Source organism: Rhipicephalus sanguineus, chromosome 8, assembly GCF_013339695.2.
Source record: "Rhipicephalus sanguineus isolate Rsan-2018 chromosome 8, BIME_Rsan_1.4, whole genome shotgun sequence".
Taxonomy (NCBI): Eukaryota; Metazoa; Arthropoda; class Arachnida; order Ixodida; family Ixodidae; genus Rhipicephalus; species Rhipicephalus sanguineus.
The window spans coordinates 15,320,262-15,336,356 of NC_051183.1; the positions used below are offsets into that span (position 1 = coordinate 15,320,262).

The 16,095-nt window shown below is 48.1% G+C and overlaps 1 protein-coding gene across 1 annotated transcript; it reads left to right on the forward strand.

Moving 5' to 3' along the window:
• The first annotated feature begins 495 nt into the window (after positions 1–495).
• LOC119402557 (uncharacterized) lies at positions 496–14,633 on the forward strand. The gene is made up of 2 exons (XM_037669706.1): positions 496–1,548; positions 14,487–14,633. The coding sequence occupies exons 1-2, from the start codon at positions 496–498 to the stop codon at positions 14,631–14,633; spliced, it is 1,200 nt and encodes a 399-aa protein (XP_037525634.1).
• The last annotated feature ends 1,462 nt before the right edge of the window (positions 14,634–16,095 follow it).

The window sequence follows — 16,095 nt, forward strand, 5'->3', positions numbered from 1 at the left end:
GGCCAAAAGGCGCTCATTCTAAAGGATGCTGGAAGGCATTTTTCCGGCCTCGCTGCTGCTCGCCTCGTAGAAGTCGTACCAACCGTCATCGTTCACCACAGATCACCTCAACAAAATTTGCGCCATCGTAAAATCTTGCCTTGTCTCGTGCCTTGACTTGTGTCAACTATTATCGGCTATTGTAGTTTATTTCTTAGCCACTAGATGGCGCAGAAAAACACGCCGAGACGAAGGTGCTGGCGCCTAGACGCACTCCACGTTTCGGTTGTTGCGTACGGAAAACTAAAAATGTAGGAGACAGCCTCACCTCTAACGTACGCAGCGCGCAGGGCGTTGCGTACGTAGAGGTTTGCGCGCGCTAAACTAAAACTCTCTAATAAAGGCTGCAGAGGAGATTTCCCACAACATTTTGGTGCCGAAGACTCGAGAAGCCACGGCCTTCATCCCACGAGCTGTCGCTTCCGATCTGGGACGTCTTCCTGCAACCAGACCGTCATGGAGCGTGCCAAGAACAAGCGGGCGTCGCGTCGATCCCAGAGTACAAGGATTGTGAATGAAGTAAATCAGCTTGTACAGTCAGGCCAGTTCGAGCTTTCGACGCTTCACGTCCTCCACAGCCGGTTAAAGGCGGTCCAGACGGAGTTAGCTGCGCTGAACGCCGAGTTGGAAACCTTCCTGACATACGAGCAGGTGGCAGAAGACTACGATTCCGTCATGGAATATGAAGACGCTGCTACCAGCGCTTTGGCCCTGCTCGAACACCACATGAACAGGCTCAAGGTCTCCTCACCGGCTTCGACGGCGCATCCGCCTGCAACCACTACTGGGGAGGACCCACCAGCGACCTCTGAGAGGGAACCGACGCGACCTCGACGTGAGTTTGGTGCACGATTGCCCAAGTTAGAACTTTTGCGCTTTGACGGCAGTTTTACTCGATGGCAGCCGTTTTGGGACATGTTCCGGCACTCCGTGCACGATAACCCGAGCTTGTCCAACACGGATCGGTTCCACTATCTTGTGTCGTTACTCGACGGAGCCGCTGCTCAAGCCGTCGCCGGAATTCAGGTCACAGATTCATCTTACCGCGACGCACTTGAAATATTAAAACAAAGATTTGGGAACGCGAAGCTAATCGAGCACAAGCACCTGGAGAGGCTCCGCACACTAAAACCCGTCAGGTCGTCGAGCGACGTATCAGCCTTGCGGAAGCTGTACGACGAAGTACAAGCGAACCAGAGAGGACTCGCGAACCTTGGAGTTAGCGCTATGTCATACGCAGCCATGCTGAGCGAGGTAATGCTGAAAGCTATCCCTGCTGACATTGTAGTTGACTACTATAAAAGGGAGAGCCTGGAGTCGGACACAGTTTCGACTGCCGCCAACAGTCCAGAGTCTTCGGAACAAGAGATGGAGCGTTTGCTGAAGTTTCTTCGAATAGAAGTGGAATGCCGAGAGAGAAGCGCACAAATCACGGCTCCACAGTTGATGGAGACTCGTACCCACGATAGCCAGAGCTCCCGGAAGATAGCGCCACCTCCATTGGCCGCGGTGCTTTATAACAAGACAAACATTCATTTCACCCCTTGCGTCTTCTGCCTCGCAACTGAACACAGTACCGAAGAATGCGCTAGCCACCTAAGCATAGCAGAGAAACGTAGTTTGCTCTCCGCGCAAGGTCGTTGCTTCAAATGTACAGTGAAAGGACATCTAGTGCGAGATTGCCGCCGCAGAGTGCAGTGCAAATTATGTAAACGTCGACATGTATCGACAATGTGGAGCTCAAGAGCTACTGAAGGTACTGGTAGAGAAACCGAAAGTACTTCGGATGCTGCTATGCATGTAGCTATGAACAATACGACTCCTAGACTCGCCACCGACGTTCTTATTCAGACTTGTCGCGCTTGGCTGATGACACCGACGCATTGCTGCTACGTACGTTGTGTTCTGGACAACGGCAGTCAAAGAACGTTTCTGAGAGAGGATGTTTGCAGGAAGCTCAAGCTCACTCCGATTCGGGAAATGGATTTGGTTATCAGCTCGTTTGGACGACAGCGATCCCAACTTACTCGACGCGCGAAGGTTGTCACCGTTACGCTTCGGAGCCAACACGACAACACTTCAGTACAGATAGAAGCCGTCGTCGTTCCTTTCATCTGCGACGACATAATTGAAGCTCCGAAAACGAACAAACTGCGCGCAGTCATCGTCGCAGAAGGCAAACCATTGGCGGATGCAGTTGTCTTCCCAAGCGTCACCTGCGAACCTGGAGTAAGTCTTCTAATTGGATCCGACCAGTTGTGGAAGATCATGCCCAATAGCAGCGAAGTCCGGTGGGACTCGGATAACAGAGCGTTAATGGCCATTAAAACAAGCATGGGGTGGACTCTCCAAGGACCATCGTCCGTCGAGGGACAAGGCGAACAATATACCAGCAGCCATATCTCCGTGCTACGAACAGACGTGCACCAGACGGAGGACCTCTCTTACCCCTTACCACGGATTTGGGAGCTGGATGTTATTGGAATTGTTGAAGAGTCATTTCCGAAACAAGAAGACGTCGTCCTAGAAAGGTTTACCGAAACAATCGATTTCCGAAATGGTCGCGAAAAAGTACCCTGGAAATCAGCAGAGTATAGCTTGCTTGATAATTACATAGTCGCCATTTCGCAAAAGAAGGAAGCAGTTGAACGTTACGACAGAACAATGAGGCAACACAAGAAAGACAGACATGCCGAGGAGATCGCCGAAGATAAAACGTCCGAAGAAGTAATCCGCGAGGCATCAAAGACAACAAGAATCAAAGTTAGGTTTGACGCCTCTTTGTACGGAACAGGAGAGTTCTCTTGTAATCACCAACTTGAAGAGGGAATTGCGGAAAGAGACGTTCTTTGTGCCAAACCTTCCCTCGCCATGCCAACGACTTTGAACGACGTGAGAGGCAGCGCTTTGCTACAGCCAGACAAGCACAGAATACACCTCATAGGAAACGTCATGCATCGGCGCATTCTTCATGGTGGCGCTACACTCGCTGAGCTCCGTGGAAAGTGCGGGCTTCTTAGAGGACGCCAGTGTGTTAAGAAAGTTGTCAGTGAATGTGCAAGCGATTCCGACTGGATGCTACATCGACATCAAAACCACATCTTGCAAAAGACAGAGTGCCCCGATCACAGCCGTTTTAAGACAGGGGCGTCGACTTTGCTGGGCCTGTGTTTGTGAGAAGGGATTTAATGTGAAAGCCTACATTGTTGTTTTTCCATGTGTGGTTGTTAGAGCCGTTCACTTAGATCTATGCTGGTGGCGTAACGGCTAACGCATTTCTGACATTTCTGTTTTATTCAAAGAAAGCTCTGACGTTCAAGGCAGTTAGTCGTGAACTATACCAGATTATACGAGGCTTACTAATTCGTGAGTTCTGCGCGATGACAGAAATAACGTTGAATGTTCTAGCTGAACGTTATTCGTCGCGGGGAGGGTTTTGGAAAAGGACGATACGGACGATTGAAAACTGCCCCAGGAGAACTTTAGGGAAACGTTAGGGAAATTGTCGGGGCGGAGGATGTTGGAAATTGTGCGCGGCGCGGACAGAAAGACGAAGAAGAGGAGTAGGGGGTCTGAGGCTGAAGTGCTTGAACTGTTCTTACGTACGCCATGTTAGGACGGTATCGCGCAGTGCGCTAATAAAGGCTGCAAAGGAGATTTCCCGCAACATGCTGATTACCAACTGGTTTGCAGGCGATCATTTACTGCACCTCTTGGTGAATGCAGTTATCGTCAAGCAGTGTTGGGTCCTCAATAGCTCATTGCCTGTGGTAGTAAGGTTTCATTCTGACGACATGCACAATTTCTGTGTGACGGCGCCGTCGTGATGAGATTTCATATCCCTCCGGAACAACTTCGTAATCCGGCGAACCAAGGTGGCGGAGCGCTCTGTATGGACCAAAATAGCGGCGAAGCAGCTTTTCGAATAGGCCACGAGCCCGTACGGGAATCCACACCCACACTTTCTCTCCCGGTGCGTACTGGACGTCTCTTCGTCACAGATTGTATCCATGCGTGTCGGCTTTGTGTTGTTGGTGAATGCGATATCGCGCCACCTGTCTTGCTTCTTCTGCTCTTTGTATGTAGTCGCTCACGTCGTATTTGTTCTCTGTCGCCTCATCAACTGGTAGCATAGCATCTAAAGGTGTGGTGACTGTCCGGCCAAAAACAAGCTGAAACGGCGTCATTCGGCTTGCCTCTTGCATTGCGGTATCATAGGCGTTGCATTGCGGTATCATAAGCAAATGTTGCATACGGTAATATTTTATCCCATGTACGGTGCTCTATGTCCACGCATATCGACAACATATCGGCCAACGTTCTGTTCAATCGTTCTGTCAGTCCATTTTCATGTGGATGACATGTTGTCGTTTTGCTATGACCGTTGTGCGTCAGTTTCATAATGGACTTTATCAGGTCAGTCGTAAATGCGGTTCCTCGGTCCGTGATTAGCCCTGAAGGAGCGCCATGCCGCAGCACGATGTTGGTGCCCAAGAATTCACCCAATTTAACGGCTGTTCCTGTAACAAGAGACGCTGTCTCGGCATATCGAGTCTGATAGTCGCTCGCAACCACGACTCAATGCTCACCGACGATGACGTAGGAAATGGGCCAAGTAAGTCCATTTCCACTTGTGCGAATGGGGCCTCTGGTGTTTCTACTGGCTGAAGGAGACCTGTAGGTTGCAGCGATGGGGCGGACGCCTTCCGCACTGATGACAAGGCCGAGAGAAAGGAGCTCACGAAAGCCGAAATGGGATTTCTGCTGTTTTATCGTCTAATCTCCAGACGTGATAGTTGTGAGCACAGCCTGCTGCCTTTCCTTATGTTAGTCGAAGGTAGCAGAGAATACTATGACGTCGTCAAGATAAACCAGACAAGTCTCCCATTTCAGACCGGACAGCACTGTGTCCATCATACGCTGGAAGGTGGCGGCTGCTGAAGAAAGTCCAAAGGGAAGAACCTTAAACTCGTGTAAACCGACCGCTGTCACAAACACCGTCCTTTCGTGATCTCTTTCGTCAACTTCGATCTGCCAATATCCGCTTTTAAAGTCGAGCGAGGAAACATACTTCGCATCTCGTAGCATATCCAGGGTGTCATCGATCCCTGGAAGAGGATTAACAATCCGTTTAGTGACGGCGTTCAGTTTCCGGTAATCAATGCAGAAATGCAAGCTCTGATCATATTTCTTGAAAACGACAACAGGTGAGGCCAGGGACTCTCTGACGGTTGAATGACGTCGAAATTGAGCATTTCTTACACCTGACTTCCTATATCCTCTCTTTATTTTCGTGACACACGCTAGGGATGCTGGTACATAGACCTTACCGACTCATTGACAATGATGCGATGTTTGGCGTCGGGTGTACGTTGAACTTTGAATGACATCGAGAAACATGCGGCGAATTCCCATTCCCATGCTCGATTTTTTTCCTGCTGATGGGGAAGTAGACCTGGTTCGATATCGATAGCTGCAAGGACAGAATCCACATCTTGTAAGTCAGAGGTTGTGGGTTCGGAAGTGTTCAGCTCCGTAGCGTGGACTAAATCATTTACACTGGCGATGACGGTTCCCTTTGCAATGTGTTGTATCACATTTCCAAAGTTAGTAAGGAAACGTTGGCACGTCCACTACGCAGCTGAAGAAGGCCTTGTGTCATGCAGATATCTCTTTCAAACATCAGGTTGTGTTGCCGCAAGCAAATTCTTCGAATTCACTGAACGCTCTGCTGGTAACTGCGACAGATATGCTCGATGTCGGCGGTATCATGACGTCGCCATCCGCAATAGAGAGGCCATCAACGTCTTCTTCAGTCGTGAATGTTGCAGTAGCGTGCCTCGTTGAGAATGAGACGCAAGATTCTCGCAATTTGATTACAGCGCCATTTGCTTGCAAGAAGTCGATGCCGATAATCACGTCTCTTGAGCATTCGGGCAGCGCAATAAAGCTGGCGGCGTACGTGAGACCCCGTAACCGATTCTTGCGGTGCATATTCCCGTCGGTTCGATGAGGTGCCTCCTGCTGTGCGAACTTGTGGTCCCTTCCAAGGCGTCACCACTTTATTCAGTATTTTATGAATCTCGTTACTTATTACTGAATAACCTGTGCTTGCATCCGCCAGTGCAATGACTTCGTAGCCATCAATAAACACGCGTAAATCTCAAGCAACATCGCTGCCCCAGCACCAGTTTCCGAGTCTGTCATCGTCGTTCAGGGTCAGCGAAAGAGGTGGTTCTGCGTCAGCGTCGACAGAGCCCTTGCCTCCACACGTTGCTGACTCTAGTTTTCCCGTCGCGGTTATGGCGAACGGCGTCTTGGAAAGTTTGCTAAAAGGCGGGGGCTCGGCGACCAGTACCGCCCCGTCGTCGTTGCTCGAGGTTGATGTTTCTGAAAGCCACCTGAATTTTGACGACTCAAGAGGTATTCCTCGATTTCGGAGGGGCGCTCACTATTTAGTGGTTCAGGTGCGTTTATAGCGAAATCGCAAAGTTCTGCCTGGCGACACTGGCACATGCGGAAGATGTGGCCAGCCTCACCATAGAGGTAACGAAGGGGTATCCTATCAGGCGTACGCCAGACATCGCTCTTCCTGAGTCTCCTCTCGGGTGGTGGCTGCAGTGTGCTTGGGGACGCCGGTGCTGTATAGGGGTAGTGGCTGCGACGTCCGCACGCCCAGGACCTCCTGGCAGTAACACATCGGCATAAGACACCCTCGGTCGCTGCTCTAGAGGCGCTTCATGCAGCGCGTTTAGCTGAGGTTCCCGTGTCACCTGTCTAAACTCCTCGCGGATCAGGTCGGCCAATGAAGAAAGCATTGGAGCGTACTGGTCATGCCGCTGCTTCTGTAGCTATTTTCGTACCACAGAGCGTACTGGCTCCCGCCGTACTTCCATGCTGTTTCCGAAGACTGGTGGCAATGTGTCCAGAGTAGTGATGCCCCTGTCTCCTGTATATGCTTGCTCGCTGTTGTAGCAATATTCTCATTCTACTCCCCTCTGAACAAAACTCAGCGACGGCGCACGACGGCCTCTGGACCAGAACGGCAGAGTTCCTGGTTTACGCCTCGCATCACATGACACAGCTTCTTGTCTTCGCTCATATTTGGATCCGCGAGGCGGAATAGGCGAGGCATGTCTTCCACATACATGGCTACACATTCGTTGCAGCGCTGGCTTTTTGTTTGAAGGACAGCTTCGGCTCTCTCTCTGCGGTCTGTTTTTAGGAAAGCTGCGAGCAGCTCCCGCCTAAAGTCATCCCATGACAGGAAGACAGCTTCGTCGTTTTTGTACCACGTTCGAGCGCTATCCTCAAACGTGAAGTAAACGCTTCCAAGCTTGCAATCGGCCTCATATCCATTAACCTTTGCTACACGTTCAAAGTTTTTAAGCCAGTCCTCAGCGTCCTCGGAGCTGTCGCCTTGGAAATGGTTTGCTCCATTGGCTGATTTACTGCAATGTTTGGGGGCGTGAGCTGAGCCGTCATGTCGGTAGCGCCTCCGCTCACAGCCGCTAAGGGTCTTAGAGAATCAGACAAACGTAGAAACTCAGGAGCCTCACCACGTAGGCGTCGACTGCAGCGCTGATGAATAGGAGTCAGCTCGTTGTGTTCAAGTCGCTGTGGTTTCGGACTGCGTTCGGTCACTTGAGAAGGGCTGGTCATCCTACGCAGCACCACCACCAGATTTGCAACGCACAGTACAAGAGCACAATTTAATGAACTATAGTGAGTTGGACGAACTTGTGCCCGAGTTGGAAACTGGAGATAACTAAAACGAATGTCCCGGAGCAGCTCTGGAGAACAGTCCTCGTTCAGCTATAAAGACCTACACTTCCTCTCTTCCTTTGGTTGCGTCCCGCGTTAGTCGCGCACAGCTATTATGGCCTGGGTCAAGCACGCACGCGCTCTCCGCCGCACATTTATTTTGTTTTGCCACGAACAATTGGGAGGGCGTACAAAGTGACCCGGGCGCGTAGCTTGAAAATACATTGTGTTGAATATCACCATGATCATAAATGTTCACATGGCCGCTTGCTAACGGCTCTGATTCAGCAATTTTATCATCATCGTTCAATATCGCCATCGTCAACGCGTAACCCTCATGTACAACGCTTTCATCACCACCTTCATTATAACCATTTCAAGTCCATTAGATTGCCCGCAGCTTTAATTCATCGAGTTTGTCATCATCTTCATTGTCGTTCATGGTTACGTTCAGACTGAATGCTCTCATTATCACCAGTATCACGTAGAATAGGCTGATGTCCTGCTCTTGCACATTCGACTGGTTCAGATGTTTAAGACTGAATCGCGAGACAAAAATGGGGCAGCGAGCGACTGAGTAGAAGCAGTCGCTTTGCCACCAAAGCGTCCATTTACGACCGTTCGCGACACACTTGGTCGCAAACTCATATATGCCCGGGATACAGCACCAGTGGTCACCAACCCAATCAATGGCGTCAGTATTTACCTGCTCATCTTCTTGTATTCGTCTGTATGTGCAAAACCTGAGGTCATTAGCCACCACGCTCGTGGCCATGGGAGCGAATTCGAACGTCCTTGTTTGAGTGAAAGCTCTACTAAGGTATATATTTTAATGTGATTTATCCCGTGACAATGACATTCATGCGCCACAGCGCAAACGCAACGCAAGGCCCGTCCGACCTGCATTGGCAAAAAAAAGGACGCAAAACTTGAGGTGCGAGCCAGAAATACAGGAGCCAATTTCTAGGGGTGTGCGAATATTGGAGTTTCGAATTCGAATCGAATAATACCTAATCGAATATTTCGATTCGATTTTCGATTAGCTAGTATTCAATGTTTCTGATAATTCAACAGGACGAATATTTAAAACGCGAGAAAGGCGAATGTTGCAAGTTGGTTAGGGTGAGGTGGCAAAAGTAACAGTAACGTCGTTAAAATGGCTATTTCGTTAAACGTTTCAGCGATATCGTGGTTCGAAAGCGAGCCATGTTTATTAATATTATGTCATTTCCGCACGCCATGGCTTTAGCAGACATGGCCCGGGAACGGTCAGGGAGACCGCCGAACTGCGAGTGTGAAAAAATGACGAGCACACTGACCTCTGACCTCACAGTCAAGAGTTGCGAAAATACTTGAATTAGCCCCTGATCCCAAGAAGAGCTGACCCTTTAAAAAATTGAAAAGAGCGTAAAACGGCACCTTATCCAGGCATCGCCAAAGTTGCTTTGTGTTACCTTCCTATCCCTGCTTCTGTGGTGCCCAGTGAGCGCATGTTTTCAAGTGCAGGAATCACCGTTACATCACGGCGAGAGAGCCTGAAGCCAGGCCATTTGGAACAGCTTGTTTCTACATGACAGTTTGTAGCCTTTCTGTAACTGTCACTCATCATGTCATGTGCTCGAAAACATTCACAGATCGCATTTCTTTGTTGTTTCTTTCAATTTTGAATAACATCTTATGTACGCGATATTGGATTCGATATTCGATACTTTTGGTAACTCTTCGGCACTATGCGATTCGACTTCGATTCGAGATGAAATTTCACTATTCGCATACCCCTACCAATTTCCTTAGTCGACAAAAAAAACATTCAAAACAAGACTGATCACGAACCTGTGCCAGCTCACACGCTACAGCTGCAGCTGCGCCTATCGGGAGCTTTGTCGTCTCTGAGTCTCTGTTGCCCCAAGTCACGACACGTCATCCGTTGCCGAGAGGCGTTGCTGCCGCGCTCGTTCGGAGCCTCATCGCTGCGTTGCCACATGAGTAGCCGAAGGTTTAACGGCTCCTTCCTCGACCTGAGTCACTCAGTCTCGCCATGGATGACGCGTCGGCTGCGCAGTCTGTGCGTGCGCTTCAGCGCAAGCGAGAATTTTTATGAACGGTAAAAGCGCACTGGAGACGATCACACAACGAAGGAACACACACGCACTCACATAGCGCTACCTTCAACAGTCAGTTTATTCTGTGATCCCGACTCTACTAATATAGCAAAGCATGAGCACATCTGCATGCGGCGCTGTAGTAACGACATATTACTAGGCAGCATAACGGACACCAGGAAAACAAACTTATTTGATCATTCCCTTGATCTAATTTGACGATTCCCTTGGTCAGAACATTTGATCAAGGGAATCGCATGAGGGTGTGACCTTACGTGCATACTGTTTCCCATAGTTTGAAGAGGATTCCTCAGCGAGCCTAGGAACGTGGGCTTTTTCCAGCACCAAAGAAGTTGGAAAAGCCGTGCAAGATTAAAACACGAAATGGAAACAAACATTGCGGGCGCAAAACGAATCACAAGAAAACGTTTGTTGATTGTGCTGACTGTATGGTGCATTGTCTCCCATTACCTTGTGGTCATTGCTAGGTCGTACAAACCGGTCGCTGCCTTAATGACCGTCTGCGTGAACACCATTGCATGTGTTAAAAACGTGGCAGGTGGTTTCCTCGCAATGCTTTGTAAGAAGTGCAGTTGCCGTTGCCTTTGTTCTACACGTGCATAATTCTAGTAAGAAATAGGAATAAGCTTGCATGCGAGATCATAGAAGCGGGGAAGGTTGAAAAGATGGGTGTCAAAGTCCAATAGTAGCCGTCTGTCGCGCTGACTGAAAAAACAATTCATTTTGTTAGTGCCCGTGATGCTACCTAGCAATGTTCTGTCACTTCTGAGCACCAGATGTGCTGATGTTTTCCTGTATAAGTAGTATTGGGATCACAAAATACACCGTTGAAAGTAGCGCCACATGTGTATTTTTGTGTTCCTTCATTGAGGGATCGTCTCCAGTGCACTTTTCCTGTTCATAAAAATGGACTACCTGAGTGCCCAGATTAGCACCTTGGCAAGCGACAAGCTGTTTCCAATTATCCGCTAGATATAGCTGGAAGGCTGGCTGCGAACTCTCAAGCAAATTAAAAGCCTGCTGAAACAGCGGAGCAAAAAGAGGCCGGTTGAGCACGTTGTAGAGAAGCTAAGAGGGAGAGAATGAATGAAAAAAAAAAGAAAACTCGGTAGTCTATCCCATCGCTGAAGGAGATGAACAGAGAGGAGATGAACAGCGACGTTGATTGGCATACGACACAAAGGCAGCAAAGAATTTTGAATGGAGATACGAAATAAGGGTGAGCGAATTATGAAGCTTCGTATATTCGATTCGAATTGTTCTGCATTCGACTCGCAAAGCAGCTTTAATTCTCGAAATATTCGCACGGCACAAAGCTTAATAAATTAATCAGCACAAAGGAAACATACCGGTGTGAACTTTCGCAATATTTCGTGCAGAAATAGACAATTTATTTTCAGTAGCCGCATTGCTCTTCCCCATTCCATTTTGATTTTACGAAAGTTGCGCCAGTATTCACGTGCAACGGCCTGAGCATGGCATTTTTTATGAGGCCTGGCGTATTAATAGAATGTAGAAGTTATGCTGAAGAAATCTACGAAAGCAAATGAGGAAGCCGTTGCAAAAAGGAAACGAGGTGCCTCAAAATAAGGCAAGCCGGAAGTTTTATGTGTACAGTAAAATGCCGAGCAAGCGCCCCCTACGCTGAAGGATAATCCGACCAGATTTGATTGGGGGCGCTTGCTCGGTCCTGGACTGAAATTCAAGATGGTGGCGGGAGAGACACCCTAAATGAAAAATGTAAATCCATGTTTCTAATGAAAAGCTTTTTTTATTTACTGTTTTTATTCCCCCTCGTCACTGTCAAACTCGTCCAACGACTCCTCGGAGTCGGACGCAAAAGTTGAGTCCGCGTACTCGGCCCACAGATACCTGCGGTTTTCTTATTGTACATCGCCGACACCGGAGGGCCTGGCGCGCAGCGCACCATCCTCCGAATCATCTAGTGCATTAGGTAGGACCCACCCGGTGAACGATGACTGATATACGACCTGCCACATGACAGCGGAATTTCATAAACAACATGTGATACGCATTCAGTGTACTCATTCTTGTGGTTCTATTTACACAAGCGCTGCTCTTGAATAAAGAAATGGCCGCTGGGGAGGAGGGGAAGGGGTGGGGGGGAAGGGGCTTGCGGGTCTTTGGCGCATACTTCCAATCTCCCGATAACGGGAGGGGGCGCTGGCTCAGGCGGGAGCGCTTGCTCGGAATTTTACGGTAATCCTAAGGTGAACACCTGCAATGAACACCATGCCGATCCGTTGTCATTCCTCTTCCTAATCCAGAAAGGATGGTTTGGGAACTGACTTGAACTATGGCAAGTTCATTTCAACAGCACTAATGTGTTTGGGGCGCGGCTGGTTTCATTATCTGAAGGAAATGTGACATGCACACAGTGTCAGTGCGTACCGAGCATTACAAGCAGCATCTTCGTTACAATGAATAACAGCGTATGAGGTAAAGTAAAGCAATAGTGTTGTAGAAATTATGAATTTCCGGTACACTATTTGCTGCATGGCAAATGACTTCTAGCATTAGGAAGTCCTCCTCTCTCTGCTTCCTTGCATCAAACAATGACATCTTGGCGGTGAGGCTCTCGATGAGCCCCACTTGGACGGTTTCGAGCTCTTGATGAGACCGATGGAGAATGCGGCGCCCTTTAGCCGTACCCCATCACGCAGCGGGAAGGTGGTGCCACTTCGTAACGGAAGACTTTGTTGTTGTTCCTCGCACGGTTACACACTTCACTGGAACGCACGGGCTCCAACTGACGCAGATCACCTGACATGATGAGGTCGAACCTACCGACTGGCTGATCGCGTTTGTACCAGTGTGTCGGAACGGAACGAAAACGACAAAGGAAGAAAACAATATTTTTGACCGGAACGAAAACGTAACGGAAACTTTATATATTACGTTGTTCCGAAGTGAAAGCTAAATTTTTAAATGCTTTTTCCGTTCACGAGAAAACTTGGGAATCCGGAACTCAGGTCATGTAACGTGAGCAATTATGCATATCTCAGAGTACAGTAATAGCGCGTACCTCAGGCAGGACTTCCGACTCAAATACATGTTAAAATTGTGCGAAAATCGAATACAGTGGCAAACAGAGTTGTTTATATTGACGCAAGTGGACTATTGCGCGCCTGTCACGCAGGCCACCGTGCAGAGGGCATTGCCGGCGCTGAAGTTTCTTCCAGCTACAGCTGTTATGAGATCGCAACAGCCGATTTTGGCGCCATACTTGTCCGTCGCCGCCGGTGCCTGTAAGCAATATCGCGTGAAATAAAAAAATGAAATAAGAAAGAAATTTCTTGGATCGGATGGGATTCTTACCCGCGCCCTCTGCGTGTCGGTCGAGTATTTCACCACAATTCCACGCTGGCGCTTGTAACTCCTTCGCAAATAACACTCTATACTGGCGTCATGCCGGGCGAGGAATCGTGTTTTCATATGTAACATAGCGTGGCACGAGAGTAAACTAACAACCTGGCGTCACCCAATGCGATTTGCGTAACGAGTCGCTCATTTAGTGCTTCCAACACATTACAGAGGGCTCAGCCATAATTCCTCGTCGTCATTAGCCACATCACACAGTGCCCATAATGCCTTAAAGATGTGTAGCCACTATTCTCCGAAGAATGAGGAAAAAAGTCATAGTGGGCGCTTCCCTAGTTCAAAAAAATTACATGGCGTAGTGGGTACTTCGCAAGTGTACTTGTGTATCATTTGCCCCGAAAAAGTCTACAACGGGGTCTAGAAAGGCCGCTCTTCCAGGTTTCGCCGTGATTGTGCTGCTCCGCGCAGGCAAGGTGACTTTTTTATCAGAACAGCGGTCTCGCACATCAGACAGTACACTCCATGACGTGCTGCTTCTTAGATTGTGCTCACTCCCTTGTCACAAAGCACTGAGCCCGCTAAAAGAAATGGTAATTGACTTTTGCGAAAATAGATATAGTGACTTTGAACGGTATACTGGTTTGTGCTAGTTGGTAGAAATTCGTGGTACAGTTATTTCCGCTCCTCTGAAGAACGTGGGAAGGGCGTGTTTTACCCCTGTCCCACTTTCTTAAGAGGATGGCAAGTAGATATATCACAAATTTAATGTTTTTATAATTAACATAACTTCAACTGTTTGCATAAAAAAAACGTTACGAACAATTACGGCACATTTTTTTTCGTTCCGAAACGGAAACGAAAAGGAACTCTTTGCGGTGGAACGAACGTAAAACCGAAATAAAAAAACATATCGTTCCTTCACCCTGGTTTGCACGGCTTTTAACTGAGCCAGCAGTCGATTCGGACAGAAATGTCGGATGAAAGCATGCCTACTTCATCGATGATGACACATCTTACGTTTCTAAAAGCAGTGAGGAACCTACTGACGTTACTATCGCTGACGCCTCTGACATGACGCCTGTTCTGTTTCATGGCAGCACGCTTGAAAGGAAGCGCCAAATCCATTTTTTTTGCTGTTTCAAGCCGCGTTGCTATAATAGCAATGTTTTGCGTCTGACGTCTCCACAACTAATTCCAAAATTTTCGCATCAGTGACAGGTCAACACACCATCACAGCTGTTAGGAAAGATTCAGCTGTGCCGCACCAGCGGACTGCTCGTGATAGCGGTGGCGCGGCGGTACAAGGGTGGTTATGCCCGCGCCGCGGCGGCCAATAACCAGGGTTGCCAGATGCTGCCGAGTTAGCAAGCAAATAATCCGCTCAAAAGAAGTCCAAAAGAAGCCGAAGTTGAATAAATTTTCTCAAACTTGAAAATATTCTTTAATTATAACAAGAATTCGCTCGATTACGAAGAGAATGTAAAAAAATAACGTTATTCATTTGTTACAGCGGATATATGCGCAAGTGTGAGAGAAACCACATATTTACTTTTTAACATAGTTCCAGGGTAGTCCACTCTCCTTAATGCACGTTCGCCACTGCGTGAATAATGTTTGCTTCATACTGCAGCGTATGCTGGGTTACAACATTCAGCTACACAAAGTCATATGCAAAAGCTATATTTGTGAACGTGAGGAGCAGCAAGTTGCTGCTCCTCACGTTCACAAATAGAGCTTTTGTTTTGCAAATGTAGTTATTGAATAAATATATTTGCAGAAAGAAAATTAAGGCAGTTTCGAACTAGTGTTGCCAAGCCAGAAGGAAGTGCGGAGCTGGGCAGCCTTCTTTGTTTCTCTTCGGTTCTCTCTTTCTTTCCTCCTGCCTTTCTTTCGTTCTTTTTCTCTTTTCCAGTTCATTTCTGTATTTTTTTTCTCTCTTTATTTCTATTTACTTCAATTTTTCTGCCTCTTTTTTCTCTTTCTTTCTCTCTCTACTTCTTGCTGCGTTTGCCTGCGTTACGCAAAGCGATGACCGCATACTACAGCCTGGACCCCTAATGTGATCAGCACTTAAAATGCGAATAAGCCCAAAAACGCGACAAATGAGTGGAAAATCCTACAAGCAACTCGGGAAAAAAAGAAGCCCAAATCCGCTTATTATAAGCGAAACTGGCAACTCTGCCGCCAACACAAGCGCAGTTGTGAAGTTGGCTTTCCCTCAAAGGATGATATTGCACACGGGAGCGCGCTTATTGAAAGGGGGCGCGAGCGGCGACCTCTATGAAACGAGCAACCCTGTCGTTCAAGGGGAACGCACAGACTAACTCTAGCGCGTACCACGTAAATGTTGAAGGCGTAGGTCGGCCAAAATTAAACGTGGAGCTCGCTCTGATTCACTGAAGAAATATATTTTGCGCTTAGGCTTCGCTCGGGCTCAGACTCACCAAAATGTTCCTCAACTGGGCTCACTAGGACTCCGACTCACGGCCCAATATGATTCGGTGTGAGAGTGAGTGAGCCGACTTTTTAGTGCGTTAGCGTGTAATGAGCATTTTTGATAATGATGGTATTGCTATTCAACGCCAATCTCTCACATATTCGATGCTATAAGTGCAGCCTTTTGATCTCGTACCTTGAAATGCGATTTATCAGTCCTTTCAATGACGTTAATTTTCATGAAAATGTTGAGGGAGTTTGCAGACGGATGTCAAAGCATCCCTGCCCCTCTGCAACACACGTCTCTGATCAGCGAATATTAAAGAGGCATATAAACACTAGTGCGTTGAAATATGCGTGAGTAGGCGTGAGTATAAACGTGAGCAGACAT

Bases quoted from the DNA above. Each gene is read 5' to 3' on its own strand.
- LOC119402557 (XM_037669706.1), top strand. From the start codon at position 496: ATGGAGCGTGCCAAGAACAAGCGGGCGTCGCGTCGATCCCAGAGTACA. The intron at 1,549-14,486 runs GTGCTTTATAAC...CATCAGTGACAG, and splicing joins CGCCACCTCCATTGGCCGCG to GTCAACACACCATCACAGCT.